The sequence below is a fragment of the Ursus americanus genome, chromosome 19 (assembly GCF_024610735.1).
Source record: "Ursus americanus isolate L20-20 chromosome 19, mUrsAme1.1.p, whole genome shotgun sequence".
Taxonomy (NCBI): domain Eukaryota; kingdom Metazoa; phylum Chordata; class Mammalia; order Carnivora; family Ursidae; genus Ursus; species Ursus americanus.
In genome coordinates this window covers 18,114,735-18,140,420 of record NC_142145.1, presented here as the reverse complement: position 1 = coordinate 18,140,420, position 25,686 = coordinate 18,114,735, and the positions used below count along the sequence as shown (strand labels likewise).

General features: G+C 34.5%; 1 protein-coding gene across 3 annotated transcripts in view; it reads right to left on the bottom strand.

Moving 5' to 3' along the window:
- Positions 1–6,595: 6,595 nt before the first annotated feature.
- Positions 6,596–25,686, bottom strand: part of TXNL1 (thioredoxin like 1) — a 32,119-nt gene continuing 13,028 nt past the window's right edge. Inside the window, exons 4-9 of one of the 3 annotated variants that reach the window (XM_045790164.2) lie at positions 19,796–19,918; positions 17,723–17,792; positions 16,005–16,177; positions 13,374–13,478; positions 8,464–8,506; positions 6,596–6,830 (exon numbers count right to left, since the gene is read on the bottom strand). In XM_045790164.2, the coding sequence (XP_045646120.1) occupies positions 8,468–8,506; positions 13,374–13,478; positions 16,005–16,177; positions 17,723–17,792; positions 19,796–19,918 (510 nt within the window). In that variant the 3' untranslated portion in view covers positions 6,596–6,830; positions 8,464–8,467. Of the gene's footprint in view, positions 6,831–8,463; positions 8,507–8,528; positions 9,407–13,373; positions 13,479–16,004; positions 16,178–17,722; positions 17,793–19,795; positions 19,919–25,686 lie in introns of those variants that run through there. The other 2 variants (XM_045790165.2, XM_087869782.1) reach the window with 2 other exon arrangements.

Sequence of the window (25,686 nt, the reverse complement as noted above, 5' to 3'; positions counted from 1 at the left end):
ATAACCATCTCAATAGACGCAGAAAAAGTATTTAGGCAAGATTTATCACCCATTCATGTTTTTTTTTAATTCAAGCAAATCAGAAATAGAAAGCAACTTCATCAATAATGGACACCGTTCAAAAATCTACAACTAATATTAATAGTGAACACTAAATGCTATCCCTGTACGACCAAGAACTAAGCAAAGATGTTTACTCTCACTACTTTTATTCGACATTGTACATTTATCCCTAGGCTGTGCAATAAGGCAAAAAAAAGAAATAAAAGATATAAAGTCTGGAAAGGATAGTTGAAATGGACTCTATTTGCATATAATGATTATTTACATAGAAAGTCCTAAGAAATCCATTAAAAAATTACTAAAACTGATAATAGTTCATGAAAGTCCCAGGACCACAGGGTCAATATACAAAAATTAACTGTTTTACTATAGAGTAGTAACAAACAATTGGAAAATAAAATGTTTAGGAAGAGTTAAGATGGCAGAGGACTAGGGGGACCCTAAGTTTGCCTTGTCCCTCAAAGCCAGCTAGATAACTATCAAATCATTCTGAACACCCAGGAAAATGAAATGTTTAAAATTTTATTTGCAATAATGTCGACAAACATCAAATAGCTGAGAGTAAATCTAATGAAAGAAGGGCCTCTATATGGAAAACTATAAAGCATTGGCTTGAGAAATTGAAGATCTAAACAAATGGAGATTATGTGTGTGTGTGTGTGTGTGTGTGTGTGTGTAGTGGGTATATATTCTGTTCACAGATTGGAAGACTCAATATTGTTAAGACGTTATATTCTAGGCAATCCAACCATAAAGCTATTTTTTTTTAAGAAACTGATGAGCTGATTCTAAAGTGAAAATGCAAAGGATCCAGAATAACGACAAAAAAATCTTAAGAAGAAAGTTGGAGAAATTATACTACCTGACTTCAAGACATACTAACAAAGCTCAAGGAATCGAACAATGCTATTCACGTAATAACAGACAAACAGATCTATGGAATAGAATGGAGAGCCCAGAAATAGGTTTGTTATTTTCAGCAAGAATGATGGAGTTTTATGTCCATAAAAACAGCTAATTCCTGAAATGGCAAACATATATTAGAGTCCCAGTCACCATGGCATTAGGATACTCTTAAACCAAGTTATGCTGGACCAAAGTTTTTAGCAATTCCCCAATTCAATGGATTCCATATTTTGATGAGTAAACAACAAAGCAACAAAGCTTCCTTTTACATAAATTGTGGATTAAGAATTTTTAACTTCCAGAAAAAAAAGGTTTTTTTTTAAGTAAACCAAAATGGGAATACCCAAATACCTTCCCCTTGCAGTTGCTAGATTCAGTCAAAAAATCAGATGAAGTCACACCTATTTACTTCTGTACAAGCCTATCCCAGTGGTTTGAGTTGGCCTATCCACTTATGCCCAGGCTTCCTGACATTGTCCATTTTGAAGTTAATACCCATCTTTAAACTGAAAATGTCCTCTGCAGTTAAAGCTGAACCCATGCAGAAGCATTCCTAATGCTGTCAGTGTGCTGATTCCTTTGAAAGAATTATGTGGCCAGGGAAATGAAACTGCGACACTATTTTTACTACCCTTGGTCACAGGAAGACTATAGGGATCTAATGAAGAAATTGTGTATTACTCAAAAACTCTGAACAGTGATATTAACAATTTACGCATTCAATATTACCCTATAAAATTACAAATCTTAATTACTAAGAAACCTAAATGACCCATCCAGGACTCTGTCAGAGAAATGATCTTTGTGAAATAAGGAACTTTTAAGAGAATAAAAGCAGTCATGAAAGAATGTTCTAGAATAACAGATGGGACAAAATTTATAATTACAAACAAAACACAGGAAAAAGGCACCTGATTATAAGGAAGTACTAAAGCCTTTAATGACAACATCAAAGCAGTGTTTCATATTCTTATGGAATGTTGCCATCAATCTCCACGCCTTGCTAACTGTCATGTAAAACTGTGTTCAATGGTAGACTATGAAAGCTTCTAAATTTCTTTGCCAGAAGGATTTCAGAAACATTCTGTCTGCTGACGCTCCCTTCAACCATAGGATTATTAATATAATCAATGATTCTAATAATTAAGCACTACAAAATTGTTTCCACAACTTGGCAGGTTGACAATTGGATAGGTCTACTAATTTCAGTATTTCTATACATGATAATGATAACTACTCTCTCTTTCATGTAGCATTCACTATACCAAATCCTCCTGTTTTCCCTTCTACATTCCTGATGAATATTCTGCTTTTCAGGCTCCTCTTATGTTAATTCCTTAGTATTTATTCATATTCCCTAGCATTTGTTCCTTAGTTTCCTTCTTCCCCTTTATACTCTCTAAACACTCCCATTCATATACCTATTTTCATTTTCATCACCTAAGTGACTACTAGTTCCCTATTTCTAGCCCTAGGTTCTAAAACCACATTCCTGCCTGTGTACCTATGACACATCTCCGCCAGAGAGCCAAAAAAGCATTTCAGATATACTGCTCAAGGGAAAACCATGTTCATCGTCCCCTCCCGACTTGCTGCTTTTCCTCAGAAGCAAGATTTCTACATCCAAGTGTAAAAATGACACACTTGTGAGTCAGTGTGGACTCCTCTCTCAACTACCTTCTCCTCCCATAAACTAAGAATAGTCTGACCTCTTTAACATGGCAATAGGAGCTTCCCGTCATGGTTTCTACTTGCTCTTCCAGCTTTATCTCCTCCTTCACCTAAGAAATCTTTTATTTAAACGTCATTCTATCACACAACACACACTTTTCCTTGACTACTGCTAAATTCTCTTCCTTACCTTACTAAACTGCAAATTCTACGGTCTCTCAGACCTCAAGCATCTCTCTTCTTGGAACCTGAGAATTTGTTTAATATTGTGTTTATTGATGATAGATCAAAGTAACGGTTTGGTACTAGGGAAAAATCCTTGCCTTGCTGCTCATAAGCTAGTAGAGCAAATAAGACTCCAAGTAATTACAGTGTTGTTTGCTAAGTACCAGGATGAAATAACCACAGGGTGCTGTGGCAGCAAGGGAGGCATACAATCATCGTGTGTTACCACTATCAGTTTTGCTTGGACTGGGCCTCGTAGATAAGTAGGAATTCGTCAGGTGGACCAGTTAGGTCAGAGGAAGGCATTAGATATCAAGGTACACCGTGGGAACTACTAGTGCCGGAAATGAAGGGGTAAGGTATAAGGCTGGAGGGAATCACATTATGAAGACCTCAAAAAGGAAAGATAACTAGCAGCCATAGGAGGGCACATTACAGAGGCAAGGAGACAATTTGGAGGTTACTGCATCATGCCTTGCAAGAAATGATAGCCTTTAAAAAGCAGTGGCAGTGAGATGGGACAGCAGGGTACAGAAGAAACACTTATCCTTGCTGCAGATACAAAGTAACACATTTAATCTTCATAACAAGCCTAAGAGGTGATGTTCCTATTTTTACACAAGAGGACTCAAACTCCTAATGTTACTTGCTCAAGATGACACAGCTTACAAGTAGAAGGAGCAGAGATTCAAGCTTCAAAGATCATGCTCCAAAGTAGCATAATGTGCCAAAATCTCAAATGCATGTCCAAGTATAAATCAACAAATCATGTTTTTACAACTAATTCCGGCCTGTTCGACCTATCAGAGTTGATTCCTAAATAAACTTCCTCTTCCCATAGAGAAGCATAGCAAGTGTAGAGGAAGGAGACAGACTCTAGCAGGTTTAGGGTTACATATGGTAAGATTTCAATATTATTCCAGGCTGTCTACAATTTTAGTAGTATATCCAAATTCTAAAGTTATTTTATGGACAAATTATTTACACATTCTCCCAATTAGTAATTCTGCATGGGCCACAAAGTCTAAAAGTAATCTTATTAACCTGCCCATTCTGCCCACTTACAGTGCTGGGCATGTAAAGAACGAAGCATTGATCTAAAAACAAAGTGAAAATGTTTAAAACGACATCACTATTAAGCAATATAGGCTTCATTGGGTGATAAAGAGATTCCCTATTTTAAAACTCATTTGCCTAACAAACATGCTGTATGCTATAGAACATACATGTGTTTGGAAAACTTTAAAAAATGCAGAATACCTCTAATAATGGTGTTAAGCTAAATGAATGCAGTGTTCCTTCAAGGTTTCCCTTCAGTGATCAGTGAATGGATTTATCCTAAGTTGCTTTTCTTTAAAAAAAAAAAAATTATCTAAGGTTAGAAAACACTAATTCCATATATATCCTACAGACAAAACCAATCTACCAATTTGAAGTATGAATATTAATACAAGCAACACGGAAGCCCTAAGGTTCTTTTGTCCTCTAACGTTTACAAAGGAGAGGGTTTAAGTTGCCTAACTCACTCAAATTCCAATGTTTTCTTTTTATTTCAGAATTGAAGATTTACTTTAGACATTAAGGGGAACATGGGAAGATCTAAACTATTTTAGGTAAAAAGCCCCCCACCCTCTGTATCTGATGTAGGTTCTTTTTTCTTTTTTTTCAGGTCAATTAATAGCCATAAATAAAATACTCAGGCCAAATGTGCCATATCCACACCGCCCTGCAAATGCTGCAAGAAACAGAGTTTACATCTCCAAGTGGCAAACAGATTTCAGCTCACATGGCAACTCCAATGGATGATGTAGCTACCTCCAAGATGAGATTGGGGGATAATCTGGCCAAAATAGATCATAAAGGTCTGCGAGGGGCACAAGAGCATGTGTTACTCTTGACTTCAGCCTTATGCTGCAAGACTCTGTACTCAGATACTTTTGTTTCTACTATGGGTTATTTCCTTATTGTTTCAAATCAGATAATGCATCCTGATGTGAAATATAACAAAACATAGCAAATAAAGGGAAAAGTTTTGTGGGCTGTTTTTGTTTTTTTCTGCTATGCCTGACAAATAATAAACCTAATATTAATTTTCTAGAAAACATTATCTCAGGGATGGTTTTGGTTAAAATAACTAGGCTTATATTTTTCTCATGCTCTTTTTTTTTCATCTGGAAAATTCAGCATGTGTATATATATATATGTATATATATGTGTGTGTGTATATATACACACACACACACACACATACTGCTTTAGGAGAAAACAGCATTTCAGCTTGGTGATTTAAGTAATATCAACTACGTATGTTTATTTTTAAAATTTCCCATAGTGAAACATGTTATAGTTACCTATAAACATTCATTTTTCACTATTTACAATTTGAATAATCATGGAATGTTTGTATAATGCAACCAGCTGAGTTATAGAAAAGTCACATAAACAATATAAATCTGATGCCCAATCCTTTACACGTACGAAATTACTTTCACTGGGTTTTCAAACTGTCAAGTATAAATAGAATGAGGTCAGCAATACTTAAGATGAGGCACTTTAACAATTACCCAAAAAGGTTAAGTGTACAAAAGTGTAAAACAAAACGCTTGATATTAATTGCACCCCTAATTTCAGACGTAATTAATCTGACATGGTCTATATTAAGGAATGTTATGAATTTTTATTTCTTGCCCTTCCCCCTCCATTTGACCCAAGAAAAGTAACTATGAAATACATAAGTATATAGACATCATCACAGACCAGTTAATGTGCTTACATAGAGAAGAACTAAACACCATGTAATGACACTGGGTGTTTGAGAAAGTGACTATTTTAACACAAAAAATTCTGCATAATTTTTTCCATAAACGTGTATAAATACATTGGTCTCCCAAAGGCAAAAATGCTATCTCAACCATATTCCTAGACAAAAATGCCCTCAAAGGTATTAACTGAATCAAAATTAATAGTCTATGTACTCTTTTCAAACACTGAATTTTTAATATTCAGAGAAATTAAAATTAAATTTTAATTTTAAAAATAGAGAAATTAAAAACTTAAATTTACCAATACTTTCTAGATTAGTTTTAAGATTAAAAATAGTAGTAAGGAACAGATGTTTTGTTTTGCTAGCCTTTTGTGAAACATCTTTCAAACATGTAATTTGGCCAATTCATTTTTAACCTTAAATCATGTTCTCTGTATATTAACACTGCATCTTTTGGTAGCTAAGATAATAAATATTTGATTAAAAATATTAAGTCCTGTTGCTGCATGAATTCACAGCAGTGTCTCCTCCCCCATGGTCAGATTTCAACAGTAAAGAAAACGGCTGATTCAAATTTTTAAAGGTCATCCAGAAGGGATTAAAATCTGTGGTCCCATTAACAGTTTTAAGTGAGAACAGTTAAATCTCATTAAACTTGTTTATTTCTGGTAGGTTATAATTTGAGTAATTTCTATAGCTCAGATACCCAAATGTTTAATAAACATGAGTTAGTACTCATTCTAACATACTTAGCTGTTCCAAGTCCATTTATCAAAATCACTTGCTCCGCGTGTATACACGAGTACACACGCACTCCTGAATTCCCTAAAATAGTCTTGCTCCCCTAAAGAGAAAAACTGGCTTCCAATCAATATGCTACCAGACACATAAATCTCTTCAAAAATCAGAAGTGGGCCAATTTTCAGATAAATGAAAAGAGAAAATACTTATTTAGAATGACAAAAATTAAGCTTGGCAAAAGTAGTGACTTTTATTTACAATTGCAAGTATCAAGATTACAATAAAAACACTAGTGATACCATCCGAACAAAAGCAATGATTTATTGGTAATGGCAATGAATGGAATATTGAGAGTCTCTGACGAGAATCAAGCAATTATCCAGGAGCTGTAGATCTGATTGCAATATGGTCTTCCAGTGTCTTTTGTACCTTAGTGGCTTTCTCCTTTTTTGCCAACTACCTAGAAAACAAAAATAACTTTACATGTACATCTTATTGATTTAGAAATATGTGTTATTTTCAAAATAATATTACTAACTGGTAATCATCTTTAAAACCTCGTATTAATTTTTATCCCTGTTTTTTTTTTTTTTTTTTTTTTGGCATGCAACGTATTTTCACTGTTGAAGCAAAACTGTGACCTTCCCTTTCCTCCCAGCCTCAAGGAATTAAAAATAAAACACATGCAGGCTATTTTTGGTTTCCCACACTGTTTAAAGGAAAAGTAATGCAATTTTTCAAAACAAGGTTGACAGTTTAGAGAAGTTAATAAAAGGATGATGCTATATGAGTGAAATATATTTGGCAAACTATTTTTAGGCAATTAGAAATCAAATGTCGATCACAAAATACTCTAGAATTAAAAGAGTATGCTAAACTTATGTCTAAATGCCCAAGATGACAGGTTTCTAGACTTTTCTCTCAATATGTAGATATGCAATGAAAAGAGATTAAAAATGACTAATTTTGCCTCATTTCTATTTTTAAAAAACCCTGGTTGCTACAAAAGTACGTTAGAATAAATCTTGTTTCTGTCAATGATTAGAAAAATCTCCATCAGAGGGCTTTAAAAATGTCCTAGTTGCTATAAATGTGGCAGCATAAAAATGTAAGAGTAAACTTGGTTTCTACTAACAGTGCTAGAAAACAAATCCTCTGTAGAAAGGTTCTACAATTATGATTTAAGCAAATAATTTACTTAAAACCTGAAGTTTATCATTAGATAATATATTCTCACAGCAGAAATGCCTCTAAAGAAATCTACTTGCAAGCTATTGAAGATATATTTGTATACAAAAAGATTTCTATGGGGCTCCTGGGTGGCTGTCAGTTGAGCATCTGCCTTCAGCTCAGGTCATGATCCCAGGGTTCTGGGATCAGGTCCCGCATTGGGCTCCCTGCTCAGTGGGGAGCCTGCTTCTCCCTCTCCCTCTGCCTGCTGCTCCCCCTGCCTGTGTGTGCACACAGGCACTCTCTCTCTCTCTCTCTCCGTCAAATAAATAAAACCTTAAAAAAAAGATTTCTACGTATATTTATAAATGTAATTTTCATATTTTAACTGATTCTGTTCCAAATGGTAGTCTGAATCAAGTAAAACTCTTAAAGGTCTTCAGTACCTGTCTGGTCTAGAACAGAACGTGGCCGGGTTAGTGCCATTCATGAGAGAAGATTATAAAAACCCTTCCACTTAATTCCCAATCATATGTCAGACATGCCGTTTTCCCAACCTTGAGGAAAACCAGTTTTATTACTCTAAAAGATCTCCTCTTCCATCTATAAAAACCATATGTTAGAAAGCCCAAAAAGCCAGAAAGATACTAAAGAGATAGTCTCATGAAAGTATGTGGATAAGAGTAAAAAATTCAGCATTTAAAAGCCAAGGAGGGACCTTCTTAAGAAAGAAGGGAAGGCGGCAATATTTGTATCACAAGTGAATTTAAGCAGATAAACACTGGAAGCATTATTGATCATTATTATCACTTGGGAACACGCAAAACACAGAGCTATTAGATTAAGCAAAAGAAAACAAAAACAACTAATATTAAAAATTAAAATTTTAGCAGATGTGATACAGAAGACACAAATCTGCATACTGTTTCACAGGTTGATAACTCTCAACTTGCCAATGTGTATTCTCTGTAAAAAAGAAGAAATTCAGCATTCCAATATGGATTTTCTCATCCCAAACATAAAGAAGATATTTTATTCATTTTTAAGTGCTTATATTACACCTCAAACAACAGTCTAGGTACATCAAAATTAGGTGTCAAAAATATCTATTCAGTAAAGAGTCCACTGATCTTCTATGTTAAGAGTTTAAACCAGCCTAACATTCAGTCCGTCTTTGAAAGCTTTGAGCTCACTTGGGTAGACAAAGCAGAGGATGTGCCCATAATTAATCAGCAAAAACTCTTTGGGGCTGCAGTTCCATTGAGAAAAGAAAATCCATGTCTCTTAACTACAGCCTAATCAATGTATTATACTAGTTCTAGTATAAAAGAAGTTGATGAAACTGTTCATATTTGATTTCTAAAATGATTCTATAGTTCCCCAAAAATAAAGTTTAAACTTTTGATTGGATTAAAACATCCAACAACTAGTTACGTCTGAAAGCATTTCCAACAACATTTTATTGCAATATGATTTCTCAAAATGTAGTACAAAAATGAAATATGAGAAGGTAAAAAAAATAAAAGACAGGGGAGCAACATGGTATGAAAATGAAATTAAAGCACCTAGTTGAAAGCCCAAAATAAAAAGCAAACCAAAACAAAAGGCCAGCTGAGACACATGGCTAGAATAAGATCTGAAGAAAGAGACGGTTGAAAAAAATCTAGGTTACAAGGCTGATCCAGATGATAGAAGCTGGAGAAATCTTGCACCAACAATGGCGAGAACATGGGAAGGGTGAGAGCAGACAGGTGCTAGATGAGCAGAGAAGCAAGGAGGGGAGTAGAGTGAGATAAGGTCAATCTTTATATTACTTCATTTTAAAAAATCTTCTGTTTTTAGTTCATTTGAGTTGCATTAAAAAAGCTGAAAAATAAACAGACAGAAATGTTACAAAAATAGCTGATACGGTGAATGGCCAGTTTAGAAAAATTTTTATTACAGTGATAGAAAATCTGCTCTGCTTTTCACATGCACCTCACTTCCTAAGAAGCAGAAGCCCCTTCAATTCTGCTCATTTTTGTACACTCATATGTTATTACTTTCATATTAAAATAAAGCAATCCATGTACAGAGCATATTTTAGCAAAGAAAATATCTACTTCCGATTAAGATGGCAAGCTTTTCATGCTGCAACACAAAGAATCCATTTACGACAACAAATAGCCTAACTGTATATTATAATCTGTGCACAATGCCTGTAATAGCCAAAAACAGACAAGTGGGAGCTGTGTTCTAGTGTACCAAATCTTAAACGTATAACCTTTCAAGTTGTAATAGCATGCAAGGAGGTCTAAGATTTCTATCCACATCCAAGATTCATTAGCATTACCTTAGCTTCTGTCATCTTAGTGACATAAGGAGAAGATCAATGACACTCTGAAAACTAAAATTATCTAGAAACAACTCACACAATATAAAAATGTGAACTGAAAATGCAAAACAATTCTATTTTGTCATTCTTTAAACCATTTTTTATAGCTTTCTTCATTACACAAAGAGGTATCAAAATGTTCCCTTGTGCTGATAAAATACATGCCAAATCTATTTTGAAATTTTAAATTCTAATGACTATGTGTAATTCCTTTGAAATTCAGACTGACTAAAGAAAGTCCTGCACCTTCCCATTTGCATGCCCAAGTTCCTATTCTCCATTCTACCTGGAGTACCCCCTGCTATCTTTTCCTCCATTGTTATCCATTTCTACTCCCAAAGTTTAGTTCAAGACCCTCCCTCCTCCACAAAACATTCTTGTCCTCTCCCAGCCATTCTTGGGAAGAAGGAGGTATCACTGAGCTAGGAAAGTATGAGAATACTCTGTAGAGGAAGAGACTTAACTAAGCTTTGATTAATTTTGATCAACTTTCCAAATGTTTGTATGTTATCCTTTAAGATAAACTTGCTATACACAGGGATTATGATTACACCTCGCATAGTACTACAGGGATAACAAGTACCATACCATGTATTTATTCTTTCTTTTTCTAGAAACCAAACTCATTTATAATTTTTAATAAGTGACTACCTATACAAAATCTAAACTGGCCAATTTCAGTTAAACAATAAATAATTTTTTATTGCAATTTTCCTACACCAATGTTGTTAACTTAGCAGAACGCAAAAAACACTGAAATATTAGCTTGCTTTTGAGGAACAATTCAATGAATGACACAAGTCTCGTTCAGAAACTATTAAAAGGAAATACAATGTAATATTAACATATATAAGAAAATCATTCAACCAATTAAAATTTATCAAACATTAAAAGCAAGGGACTAACACAAAGAAAGGAGTCCATGACAGTATTAAATTATTCTCAAAACAGTTCTCAGTGTGGTCTAGGCTGGGGTCCCTGAGACCCTTTCAGGGAACATTCAAAACTATGTTCATAATAATGCTAAATCGTTATTTGCCTTCTTAATCTCACTGGCTCACAGGTGGAGTTTTCCAGAGGCTACATGACCTGTGATAGCAAACCTGATTGAATGTAGAAACAGGCATGAGAATGAACGGCTAGACAGTAAAACAATTTGTAAAGCATAAAACAATGCTCATCTTGCTAATTGGTTTTTATTTTGGAAAATATGTAATTTAACTTAAAAATATTTGTGTTAACATATAATGAATTTATTATTTATAAATAATTTTTAAATTTTTCAGTTTCAACTTCTTAAAGGGTAAATATTAGATAAAGATAGCCTACATTAACAAAAGCTCTTTTTGGTCCTCAATAATATTTAATAGTGTAAAAGGGTTCTGAGACCAAAAAGTTTGAGAATGATTGCTCTACATAATGTTAAGATTAAAAAAGTATTTAGTTAAATGAAAACATAGCCAAATTACAAAACAAACACAAATACTCCCAAGCAAGAAAAGTCTAACATCTTTGCTATCCTAAAGCCAGTCCAGAAAAAGTAGTTTGGTGAGCCAAGAGAGAGAAAGAGGAGCTAGGCCAGAAGGCATAGGAGAGGAGGATGTTAAAACCAAAGAGGTGGAGACAGATTCTTAGATGGATGATTATTAACACACATTAGAAAAACTGACTGAATGGCAGGCTGGTAAAAAGATGGTCAAGATGGAGCAGTGGTTACTTAAAGAGAAAAATGGAAATCAAACAGCATGAGCAGAGGTGAGAAGCAGGGAACTTGAGTTGAATTAATGGTATAAGCTAAAAAACTATGCAAGGCAGTTAAAGCCAAATCCAATGACATTTAATTCAAACAAACAACATAACAAAGCAGGCAGCCAAAATGTCTTTGGTGCTCACACATTTTCCCAGTACAGCATATCTCATATCATAAAAATGTAGATGTTTAATCTCTGCTTCTTCTGACCTTCTGATCTGTCATTATACATATGGCAAACATTTGACATGACAGATCTAAGTACATAATTGCCCTACAGTTCCCAAAAGTTAGTTATGAGACAGGAAGATATAGTAGTTGAAAAATGACCAGTTAAAATATCTACGGTCAAGGTTATCAGTTTTTTAAAAGCCAGCATACAATTTTATAAGCTTATCCACTGTTATGCAATTTTACAAATTTTTCTGTAATTGAATTAAAATGAGATCTGTAGATACCATCAAAAAGAAAAAGAGTTTTCAGGATGTTCCATGGCTTCACTTCCCCACCAAACAGGGGTCTGAACTGTTCAGCTGTGTGCCTCTTCCTCCAGGCACTGGCAGCCCTAGGGAAACTTCCTCCCATATAATCACCTCTTTATAATCACTTCCAGTTCTAGACTGTCAAAGGCAGCCATAGAAACATGGCCACACCTACCTTTCCCATGCTGCTGCACATTTAATCTGTGTACAGCAACTGGGTTCTGTACTGAGAAAGCTCCTAGTAGCACTTCCATGATCTGTGGTTTTAATACTTTGTCTCCCTAAGGAATTGTGACCAAGTAACAGTTGTTCCATGAATGGACAAAATGTTCTCATTCCTAGGGGTCTCATTTATTTCATAAATCCTCTGCAAACCTTAGGACTATGTCCACAAAACAAAACAAACACGTACATATACATATATATGTAATCTGCCTGCTCACTGATAATTTCTTTGCTTGTGTAAAGTGGTGTTTAAGTACACAGAAATGGTTTAAAGGCATCTCAGTGTAGTAATCTCATCTGTAGTGTAGTCCATTCTTTTTGATTAAAATTATTCAAGTGATTTTAAATGTTTTCTTCAGAAACAATAATAATCAAAATCTTAATATCAGCAAAATTTTTTTATAATAATATTTTTTATTATATTATGTTAGTCACCATACAGTACATCCCTGGTTTTTGATGTAAAGTTCGATGATTTATTAGTTGTGTATAACGCCCAGTAAATTCACTAATGATTTTAACTTACTCCTATTTTGACATTATTCCTAACCACTTTCTATAACCAAACATTTAGTTAGTTTAAATTACTTTCCTTTTAACTTTTACTTCGTTAGAGGTAAGGATTTTTTTTTTTAACTGAAGTATGGTTGACATACAATGTTATATTAGTTTCAGGTGTACAACATAGTGATTCAACAATTCTGTACATTTTATGCTATGCTCACTTATTTGGATACAATTTGGATATCATTATTAATGGACACCATTATTTGGATACCATTATTTGGAAACATATTTGGATACCATTTATTAATACACACTGTATCAGGATTTATTTTTATTAGAAATTATCTTTTAGTTGGATTATCTAAAAATGTGATTAGGAGAACCCCTGTCCTAGTTTAAACTAAAACTTCATGATGTGGTATGATTTTGATCTTTATGAAATTTCTTTAAAATTATATTTTTACTTCCCCTAAACACCATTTAAAACAAACTTACTCGTTTGAAGTCATTCATATTTGTTGCCTGGACTGGAGTACCAATAAAAGTAAAATACGAAATTCTCGTTGTTTCTTCTTCACCTTGATTGGACTGAACAAATATCTACACCCCCGGCCAAAAAGAAAAAAGAATTTTTACATTAGTAACTGTATCCTTTTTTCATAAACATGCTTATTTAACTCAATTGATTTTGTTAGATTTTTAATAAAAATTAATAAAAATACCTTCCATTCTTTCTAAGGATTAACCCAAACTACTTTTAGACTAGTGCTCCTATAAGACTATTAATTCCACTGTTTGCTCTGTTATCCTCACCCTCCCCAGGATGTCACTGCAAGACACCCACATACACAAGTTCCGGATAATTCAGTGTGAGGGTGCAGAGGGGTCACAACTAAATTCTTTACAGAGAATGTTCAGAGAGTATGAAATTATTACAGTGGGCAAGCCACTGCTGAAATTTTATTAAAATTGTTTTTTGACTGAGGAAGGTCTCCGTAGTTATTTCTTTCTGATACTCATTCATTCATTCAATTTCCTAAAATATTAAAAGAAAAAAACAGTATTGGAAATCAGCTCCTAAAACTATACTATACTATAGCCTGCATTTTTTAAAAGCTTGACTCTTTATACTTTCTATGTAAAAACTCCCCTCAGCATGTTAGTAGACAGCAGCTTTACTCACAGATTCTTTTTCAATATTTTGGATTTTTATATGCTTTTTTTAAAAAACAAAACAAAACACAATACGCTAGATGCTGTCTACTTAAGAATATTGCCTCTCTTGATTTAGACAACATACTTCTTTCATTCTCTGATGGCATTAATCGATTTTTGCTGTTTTTATAGTTAAGCACAGATTCATCTCAAACTGAGCTTATCAATTAAAACTTCCAAGTCTGGGGACACCTGGGTGGCTCATTCAGTTAGGTGTCTGCCTTCAGCTCAGGTCATGATCCCAGGGTCCTGGGATCAAGTCCCACATCGGGCTCCTTGCTCAGCGGGGAGCCTGCTTCTCCCTCCGCCTGCTGCTCCCCCTGCCTGTGCTCTTTCTCTCCCCCTCCCTCTCTCTGACAAATAAATAACATCTTTAAAAATAAAACAAAAAAAACCTTCCAAGCCTATTAATAGGTAGACTATTAAACTAGCTCTCCATTTATTTGTAATGCTCTTTGAAAATTAGCACAAGTTTATATTCACAGCTTTTAAAATTCATCTACTTACTTTGCTTAGACTTGATGATCAAAACTGTCATTTTGATTTCAATTTTATCACCAAAAAACTGATACGCATGCTTTCTGTGACTTAAGTCACTGACTAAAAGTTTGATTGAGATAGGACCCAGCACATATAGACTTGAGCCCATCACAAAAATAACTATGTACAGTGATTCTCAATGACAGACGAGATTATGTCAAGATGTTTGGGTTGAAAGGGCTTTTTCCAATAAATACCTTGCTTCCATCACTAAATAAAGCAACTGGCATTAATTGAGGATATGGTACAAATATAAGTCAGGAAAATATCTGATAACTAGTATTCTACTTTAATATAACCATTTTCATCCATTTCATTTGGATAGAATATCAAATACTGAAATCTCAATTATAATCCTTCATCTTATTACTAAGTATATCCTGTGAAACTCCAGTGAAAAACCTGAAAGGAATACATAATAGCATTCTCTAATTTACAAAAACCAGAATCATTTCATTAAAACAAGGAAATCACGGGGTGCCTGGGTGGCTCAGTCAGTTGAGCGGCTACCTTGGGCTCAGATCATGATCCTAAGGTTCTGGGATCCAGCCCTGAATGGAGCTCCCTGCTCAGCGGGAGCCTGCTTATCCCTCTCCCTCTGCCACTCCCTCTTGCCTGCGCTCTCTTGCCCACGCTCGCTTGCACGCTCTCTCTAATAAAATAAATAAAATCTTTAATCAATCAATAAATAACAAGGAAAACACATTAGTTTGGCATGACTTGTTCTCAGTGACTCTGTGCTCATTCCCACTTTTTTTTTCTAGGTATTCCACTATTCTATTTTAACCCTCCTACTCTCTCCTCTGAAGGACTGGGTTGGGAGGGGTGGATAGGAGGAAGGGGTGATTTGGAAAGCATATGCTGGGTTTATTAAAATTCACAAAAGCAATTAATATCTGCTAACAAGCAGCTGACTTCTTAATGTAAATTAAGATAATGTAAAAAAAATATCTTCTTAAAAAGTCATTTTTACTGAGATCATGACCACAATACTATTAAAAACCCTACATTCTAGAAAAGTAAATTGGATTTTACAATTGTAACATCACTAGGTATGAAGGACAATGTACAAATATCTTCAGTTTACCTAGAAGTATTATTCTAGAATAAACCTTTAACAGAAGCTGCCAAATATGTATAAAGTAAACTGACAAATTCACAAATTTTAAAAAATCAACCTGTCCTTTCTTTTCAGTGCACATAAATTTAAAGGAAGAAAATTTAATTAGCTCATTATACATTTTTACTCATTCTAAATCAGGTGGACAAAAATCCACTTTAAAGGATCATTTAGAATCACCTAGGATACTGAAGGTAACAGCATGAACTGCTACCCACAAACTCATTAAATATAGTTGAAATACTACTTACAGTTACACTGTTAACATTCTGAAACTTAACATAACGAAGTGGGACAATGCCATCTTCTTTAATATCATCTTCTGTTAGTTCCAGAGCTTGAGTTGGTTCACTTCTTTCAGCTTCTTCAAAATCCATAGATCGGGGTAGATTGATAAAAATTTTCACATATTTAGGACCCTGACCTATAAAATGGTAGAATAAAATTAATATTAAACCAAACTTGTAATACTTTCCTCCCTTCACTATTACATGCACACTATCCAACCAGTCTCACATCCAAATATATGCACATACCTACCTAAATCTTAGGAACTTTAAGAAATTGAGTATTTTCATAGCCATTTTTTAATGGACATTTTTTTTAATGCCTGCTAGCAGTATACTAAGTTCTAGGAATACTAGACTGAAACGCATATGTACATATGCAAACACATACATATATACAGACTTCTTGCGCTCAAGTATAAAGCCATACTATGATAAATGTAATACTACTAGTGAGGAGGTACAGGGAAGGTGGCAATACAGTCTGACAACGTATGTAGGTTAACATTTGAGCTGGGTCTTGCAGCTGCCAACAACTGGTACATTTGTTATTTAGGAGAAAAGCATTACCAGTGACAACATTTAGTTAAAAGGGATTAATTATACAAAATGCCAGGATGCCTGGGTGGCTCAGTCGGTTAAGCATCTGCCTTTGGCTCAGGTTATGATCCCAGGGTCCTGGGATTAAGCCTCGCATGAGGCTCTCTACTCAGCGGGGAGCCTGCTTCTCCCTTTCCCTCTGCCCCCTCTTCCAGCTTGTGCTCTCTCTCTGGCTCACTGTCTTTTAAATAAATAAATAAAACCTAAAAAAAAATTATACAAATTGCCAAATTTCATCTTAGGGATTAAGAGTGCTAAGTGGTTAGATCACATTTAGAGAATGCCTTAGTCCCTTTAACTTCAGGGCATAATCCAAAACCTGTATTTGGTGTCTAATTAAGGAATCCTTAGTTATAAGGAATCCTTAAAAATATTTTGTATTTTCAGAATAAAGATACAATTTTATTAATGAAACATATTAATACATAAAAATCTAAAATAACAAATGAGAAGGGAATGCTAACTGATAAACAGGCCACTTGCCGTTTCTCCCAATAAATTATAAAGAAAACAAGAAAAATCCTAGTCCCCACTACCTGCCAACACACAACTAGAAAAAAAAAAAAATCAATAGGGATAGGAAAAAAAGGAGGGAGATGAGTAGGGAAAATTCTTTATTTAATAGAAAGAGAAATACCAAGTCTGTACAATCCTGTTTACAGCATCATAATATATATAAAGAAGAGGTAACTACTAATAGTGCATAAGTAGGAAGATCTAGAACCTTATTTATCATCTATAACAGGAGGAGAGTGAAATATCTCTCTCCAGGTTCTGATCCTGAAAAATGGCTACTTCAAACCTGGAGTTTTAGAATAATAGTTGGGAGAAAGAATTTCTTTGTTTTTAGGTTAAGAGATTAAACTTTCAGAAATAAGATAACATTTTCCTTTTCTGTTCCTTTTAGTTCCTAATAATATCACATTATTTGCACGTTCATTTATCTCCTTGCTTTGTTCCAAAAACAATTTCCCTCTTTCCAAAACAAGGAATATCTACCTCTATTATTTAATAAAAAGTTTTATGTATGTGCTAACAGATCCACAGAGCAGAAAGTTAAAGAAAAGCTGTCCATTACTCACCATTATCTGGCCCTTGAAATTTCATTGAATAAAGCTTAACAGGTTGATTAAATGCCACAGTAATAAGCAGCTGTGAAGAAAATAAAAAGGTTTCATTCTAAAAGGGCTCTTGAAAACCTTGAATACACACAACAGCTATGCAGACTTAAAATTATTAATTCAAAGGCAGAAAATATTTAATTCAAAAAAACCAATGTAGTATAAAAAATCAGTAAGTTGAAAGTAACTTGATTAGACCGACAGTTGAAAAATACAATCATCTATTATTCACGTAAGGGAATGACAAAATTTAGTGGAATAAATTAAATTAAAAATAGGCATAAGGGGGGCACCCCGATGGCTTAGTCAGTACAGCATGCAACACTTTATCTAGAGACTGAGCTCAAATCCATCATTGGCCATGGGGGGGGGGGGGGGATGCATATGAACCTAATGTCTTGTGACCTGTAAACTGATAAGCAATTTGCCTTCCAAAAAGTCAAAACAAAATCCAAATTAAAATTCAAACTATGTATTTTAGCATATAAGCTTAACATTTTATAGAATGGTTTGTCAAGCATCTACCCACATCATTTGACAATTTGGAGACAATGCACAGTTTATGTGAAGAAACTACCCCTCAAATGCACTCTATTTGGTCCAAAACTCAGGAGAATAAGACTTTTAATAGCTCTACAGTAACCTCCAAACCTCCATCCTAAACTTAATTGACTTAACTGAATTTAGAAGGCCACATCAGGGACCAGGATATGAAATACTGTCAGGATGCCTCTCTCTCAGAAACCGTGAGTCATTTGCTCAATCTTCTTTCCAGCTGAAATCGTGTCTGATGTACATATCTATGCTTCTCCCCTAGAAGGAAGACTTCCCTGGCAGGAAGATTTCAGGGAGGCTGTGGTCAGTTCCGCGGATATGCATCATCACATTATATTCAGGGCACCATTTACAAGGAACACAACTGTGGACAATATTCTTAAAGCTGTTCGTTCGATAAAGTAGCTATGGTTGGAGCAAAGATGGAATTTGGATTTATGATTTCAGGATCACTGTGGTCTATTTGCCTAAGAAAATACCCAGACTATTTCCTTTGGTTATATAATTACTTTTTATAATTGACCTGTAATAATGTGTCAAAAAATAACAAGCATGACATGTTTATCGAAACTTGAACCACAGGTGAAGAGAATGGAAAGCTAGAAACAGATCAAGTCAGCAAGAATATGATACCCTCTTCCTGAAGTCTGTGAAGAATAATCATTTAACTCCTTTAAGAAAAACAAGCATGATCAGATTTGTGTTCTTTTTTTAAAGATTTTATTTATTTGAGAGAGAGAGAGAGCAAGCTCACACAAGTGGAGGGGAGGGACAAAGGGAAAGGAGCAGCAGACTCCCCAGTGTGCAGGGAGCCTGATGCGGGGCTGGATCCCAGGACCCTGGGATCATGACCTGAGCTGAAGGCAGATGCTTAACCAAGTGAGACACCCAGGCGCCCCCAGACTTATGTTTTAGAAGAATAACTTTTGTGAATATGTGGAAGATGAACTAGAATGGGGACAAAGCAGAGACAGTGGATTAGAAAGTAAATTAAGGAAAGTTAAGAGTCAAGATGAAGATAACGATGGCTTGATCAAGACAGTACTACACTACTTCCTCTATGACAACAACGTAGGGAAGTATAGGGAAGTACAAGACAGGTTTACATCTGGGAGTGAGGAACACACACACAGGACTACCCATCTATTAGTCTCTATTTCTCAGGTACAAACTCAGTTGGGTGAGTAAAAAGTATGGAAGTCAAGAATGAATATAAGAACTTAAGAGCGGTGAAGGCTCAACTCAGTAGAGGAGCCAATCCAAAATTCTGAAATTCTGTATAATGCACCTGGCAGTTTGCGTAGAACAGAGAAAGGAGGTGGGTCTGCACCACCAAAGAAACTGAAACTTACAAAAAGGAAAGGAAGTGGTCATCTGGGAAGGAGAAACATAAAACCATGAGACAGAAACATGATCAAGAATCCAGAGCGGGCATAAATATTGATGATCCCTAGAAGCTTTAACTTAAGTATCAATTACCTGTTCATCACAATCAGATTCCAAGAAGGTCATATCTTTTCGTAAACAGTTGTCAAATCCATGCTCATCACTTTCATTAAGACATTCACAGCCAGCTTTGTTAATAAAAGGCATTAAATCCATCTGAAAAACATTAAATCAAGACTTTAGGCAAAGCATTTGGATTTGGTGTAACAATCTGAATGTAAATACATGATTCTCTCTAGATTAGGCAATTTTAAAGAAAACAGTTCTCTTTTAAAACAGTTACTAAAACTTTCACAATAATCCTATCATCTGAAATTCTGACTGAGATCTACCACTATTAAAGCCAATCTAGCCTTAGCCCACTTGATAAAGTATCAAAAACCAAGTCTTTAACACAAAGATTATAAAATGCTGACTTGTATTTTTTATTACCAATGTTTTGCAGTGAAAAATATGCAAATTAAAATATCCATAAGATCCAAAGAAAGCCTACCTCCCTCTTCTAGTGGTCATGTACTCTTTAAACCCATATCCACAGAGTTTACATTTAAGATGAATAACAAATAAGGATTAAAACATTTGTTATTATGGAAAATTTCAAGCATATATAAATAAATAATACAGTGAACCTCACGTCCTCACCTCCCAGCTACAATAATCAATTCATGGCTACTCCTGCTTCATCTTTACCCTGCAAGCAGTCCCCACCCCTCCCATTTTCAAATAAATCTTAGGCATTTCTTCATTTCACTCATAAACATTTCAGTGTGTTCATGAACATTTCTAAGAGATAAGGACTCTAAAAAAAAAATCCTCTGGGACGCCTGGGTGGCTCAGTTGGTTAAGGGTCTGCCTTCAGCTCAGGTCATGATCCCAGGGTCCTGGGATGGAGCCCCACATTGGGCTCCTTGCTCGGCGAGGAGCCTGCTTCTCCCTCTGTCTCTGCCTGCCACTCCCCCTGCTTGTGCTGCGCTCTCTCTCTCTGACAAATAAAATCTTTAAAAAAAGTCTACAATATTATTACAACTAAAAGAATGAGTAATACTTTATTATTAGCAAATATCCATGTTCTAATTTCTTCAGTTGTCTCATAAATGTTTTACAGTTGAACTGTTAGAATAAGAATCCAAAAAACGTACGCTGTAGTTGGTTAATGTCTCTCAAATCTTCTTTAATCTATGGTCATTTAGCACCCATAGATTTCTAATATTCTAGATTTTGCTGACTGCTTCCCCTGGTGGTCATTTAACATTTTCCTGGCTCCTATGTATGTGTTAATAGTCCAACACAATGCCAGAGTTGTGACAGTGGTCACCCCTATGTTGTTTCTGACTTTAGTGAGAGTGCCTCTGGTGCTCCCCCATTAAGATTTTATTTTTATTTTATTTTAGGAATAAATAGGTATTGAATTCTGTTAAATGCCTTTTCTGCATATTAGGAGATCATAATCTTTCTCCTCTACATCGCTGGATTTTGTTAACTAATATATTAAGAGCTTTACAATTGTTCCTAATTGGAACTGGTTGATAGCTTTTCTTTTTGGTGCAAATTTTGTCGGATTCTGGGTTCAATGTCATATTTACTTCAAAAAAAAAAACCTCCGAAGTTTTCCATCTTTGTATACGGTGTTAAGCAGTTGGAGTAACACTAGACTATCTGATCTTCAAAGATTTGGTAGAACTTGCCTATGAAGTCATCTTAACCCTTATGGTAGACGTCTCTAACTATTTGCTCTATTTCCTTTATGGTGATCGGTCTATTCTGGAGTTCTGCTTATAATGGGAGTTGATTTTGATAAACTCTTTTTCTAGAAAAGTATCCATTTCATCTACTAAATAAGGACTATTTTAAAGTTTACCAAGTACTACAGACTATCAGTTGTATATTCACCTGTCACAAAGTTATTCTTCTAAAACATAAGTCTGGGGGTGCCTGGGTGTCTCACTCGGTTAAGCGTCTGCCTTCAGCTCAGGTCATGATCCCAGGGTCCTGGGATTATACAGAGGATACTAATACATGTGCATATCATTCTGAAAGAGTGTATATCATTCTAAAGAAAACTTCTTTAATATCAAATAATTACATGTCAAATCATTATCATCAATATGATAATAATCCATTAGAATAGACCCTTAATTATTCATGGAGTGGCCTAATGCTTTCAAAGCCAAAACGTTATTTTGAATTATATTAAATGTTATACTGCACTAGATATTACTCAGGGTAATATCTGTAGCCAATTTAAAAACAGCAGGGGGGGTTGGGAGGTAGAGAGGTGTAGTAGCTCTATAAAGCAAAGTTCTACTATTACAGAATTACTCTAAATTTTAAGAACATTTGCCTTGAAAGGGTAGTTTTGACAAAACCTTCTAAACACTTATGTCTTCCACCCTACAAAAATGCCTCTTCAATATTATAACTAGTATTAAGACCCAGGCATGAAGACAACTTGCAGTCATACTTGTAATATCTTAATGATGAAAAATAAATTAATTAGGTGACTTACTTAAAGTTATTTTAATATTTATTTATTGTGGGGCACACAAAACAAGTATCACGAACAGTTGCATTAAATGTGCCTTGTTATACAACACTGTCTGGGGACAAACTGGCATTATATCTGACCTAACTACAAAATGACATATTCTAGAAATATGCAATTGGAAATAAGTTATCACTACCTATGTAATCAATTTGCCAATAATGAGGAAAGAATAATGAGAAAACAACCAGACAAATCCAGATTGTGGGACAGTCTATAAGACAGATGGTCTCAACCTGAGCTGTACAATAAGATAGCCATTAGCCACATGTGGCAATTTAAAATTAAATTAATTAAAAGTAGATAAAATTTAAAATTCAGTTCCTCCATTGCACTAGCCATGTAACAAATGCATAATTGCCACATGTACCTAGTGGCTACTATATTAGACTGGTGCCAGTTTAAACTTCCAAAAAGAGGCAGTCATGAATGGAAAAAAAAAAAAGAAGTTTCCAGAACACTAAACAGCTTAAATGTAATGCATGATCCTTGACTTGATCCCAGATGGGGGAAAAAAGCTATAAAGAATATTCTCAAGGGGTGCCTGGGTGGCTCAGTCGGTTAAGTGTCTTTGGCTCAGGTCATGATCCCGAAGTCCTAGGACTGAGCCCCACATCAGGCTCCCTGCTTAGTCAAGAGTCTGCTTCTCCCTCTCCCTCTGCGCCTCCCTCCACTTGTGCTCTCTCTCAAATACATAAAATCTTAAAAAAAAAAAAAAAAGAATATTCTGGAGATAATTAAGAAAATGTGAATGTAGGCTTTAGTATTAGAGATATCGTACCACTGTTAAATTTCTTAGGTGTGATAATGGTATCACGGTTATGTAAATGAATGTTCTTGCTCTTAGAAGCTACAGGCTAATAAAATATTTAGAGACAAGCCATCATGATGTCTATAGTTGACTTTTAAATGACTCTGTAGAAGGTAAAAGTGGATAAATACATATCAAGAAAGCGAAAACTGTAAAATATTCCAACTGATGAACACAGGTGAATGGCATATGTGTTTGCTGTACTACTACTCTGTCAACTGTGTTTTAATAAACTTCACCTTTCTTTTTTAGAGGGGGAAAATCTAACACAAGACACACAGGAAATTAAAAAAACCTTTCCAGGCTTCTAGTTTGGTTTAATGAAAGATCTTACTATACAAATTAGGGTCACTTAAGGTTTCATTTCATTTTGATGAATGATGACAACATTTGTAGACCAAAATCTACAGTTCAGAGGTCAGAATACTAAAATATACATATAAGCCTCAAGATTCAGAACATATGCAAATCCAAGTTCAATTCCAGACTGCCCAGAACTCAAACTTCTGGAGGAGAGCCAGACTTGCTATTGATGGTCCTGTCATTGCCACTTAAAGCCATACTAGGTACTCTCAGCTAATATGGGAGAGAAAAGAGAATGTTTTAAACTTTCCCAATGCTTCAATCAGTGCTTTAAGAACTAAAAATCATTATATTCACAAAACCACTGTCTAACTTCTGAATAAGAACTATTATGACTCTTATCGTTTTGAGTATCACACCTACATTTATTGCAATATTTCAAACCCCTCTAAAAGAGATATGCATATCTCTCTTACTCTGGCTTCAATCAAATTAGCAGCTCCAAAACTAGGATGTATAAAATCAGTAACTGTATAGCCTCTTAATGTTAAAACATAACTGAAGTCTTTAAAACTAAAATTTTATTTTAAAATTGTCAATACATTTTTACAATGCTAATACTTAAATCTACTTAAGATACAGCTTTCATTCACTGACTTACTCCCGTTTTCTATTTGTTGCGAGAATGATGACATTCTTAGAAACACATTACCAATCTTAAATATGTAATAACCTTGTAGACATATAGTTCAAAACTTTTAATGTCTTGATTGACACCTGATGGAAAAAATGAAAATGTTTTCAATACCCTTTCACACTGTACTCAACATTTGCATGAAAACTAAATTTTTTTAATTTCTTAAAACTTCATTTTTTCCTGCTTATTTCCTACTTGAGGCCAAAACACTGATAATCACACTTAGCTGATGTGTAAAGAAGTATCCCTCTAGCTAAGCAACAGGACTGCTGCACTCATAAGACCTTTTCATGCAAAAACCCTTAGTAAATAAAGGAAAAAAAACACAGAGATGTAAACACAACAGTTTACAAGTCAAATAATTTCCAAAATTTTCCAAAAGGTGTCACAACCCTGACTTATATGACATGTTCACACTTTCTAACTGGATATTACAATTTCAAATTATTACATAAAAGTTCTGTTTTAAATAGATATTAATTGTGCTTCCCTAACTTAATTAATTCTAGTGCCACATGTTAAAGACACTTTTTGAAGACACAACACTCAACCCCCCCACACACAAAAAGAATCTCTCATGTTTATCTGACTAGAGAGTCTCCTTTTTCAGCACGAATTTAAGGGACTTTACAGAAAGGATGTGTAGCCCATGACATCAATCTGCTTTACTGCACTTAATACACATTCTTTCATATATTAACTTTAACTTGAGGTAACAATTTTTTTTTAAAGTTCATTTTTGATCTGCAATTATCATTAACTTTGTAACAAGAAAAATTAGGAAAGATATATACAAATACATATTTTGGTATGCAGGATTAACCAATATGCATAAATGTCAGTTACCATGAAGTGCTACTTCTGAATTTTGGTCCTTTCTGAATAGCTCTCAAATGATAAAGATAAGTTCCTAAGTCTTCAAGTTATTATCTGAATAATAACTTACTCTTAAAACTCAGAAAAACATATCCAATACCAAAGTCACATGACTCTAAAACAAAATAAGATTTTTTTTAGAAAAAGAGACGTGCCATAAAAGAGGGGTTACATTAAGAAAAGAGAGAGAGAAAACTATAGGAAGTGGCAAGAAAGGGAGTCCAGCATATAAACGTCACACATTAAAATTTACATGTCATTTGACACAATTGTCAAAACCTGAAAAATTTTTCCAATGCACATTTCTTCACATTTCTGGGGAAAAAATATATGTGCATAATTTAAAAATTACATATAAATAAAGCATATATATTATATGCAATAAAATGAAAACTGAACACACACATATATATACATTAAAAACGATTAAATGTTTAAAACTGGCTATTAACACACTGCAGAAAGCAGGTTTAAAAGAAAAAACAAGTGGCAAAAAGAATTATTTAGGAAAAACTGTTTTTGATGAGGGCTTAAGATTATAATACAACAGAAGCAAAAACCCAATAGTCAGCTAATAAAATTACTTTTAAAAATCTTATTTGCAAGTATTCTTAACTAGTAAAATATAACAGTCAATTTCATTTTAACCAAATAATGAGAAAAGATATATCATGATTTCACTTTTAAGTCTACCT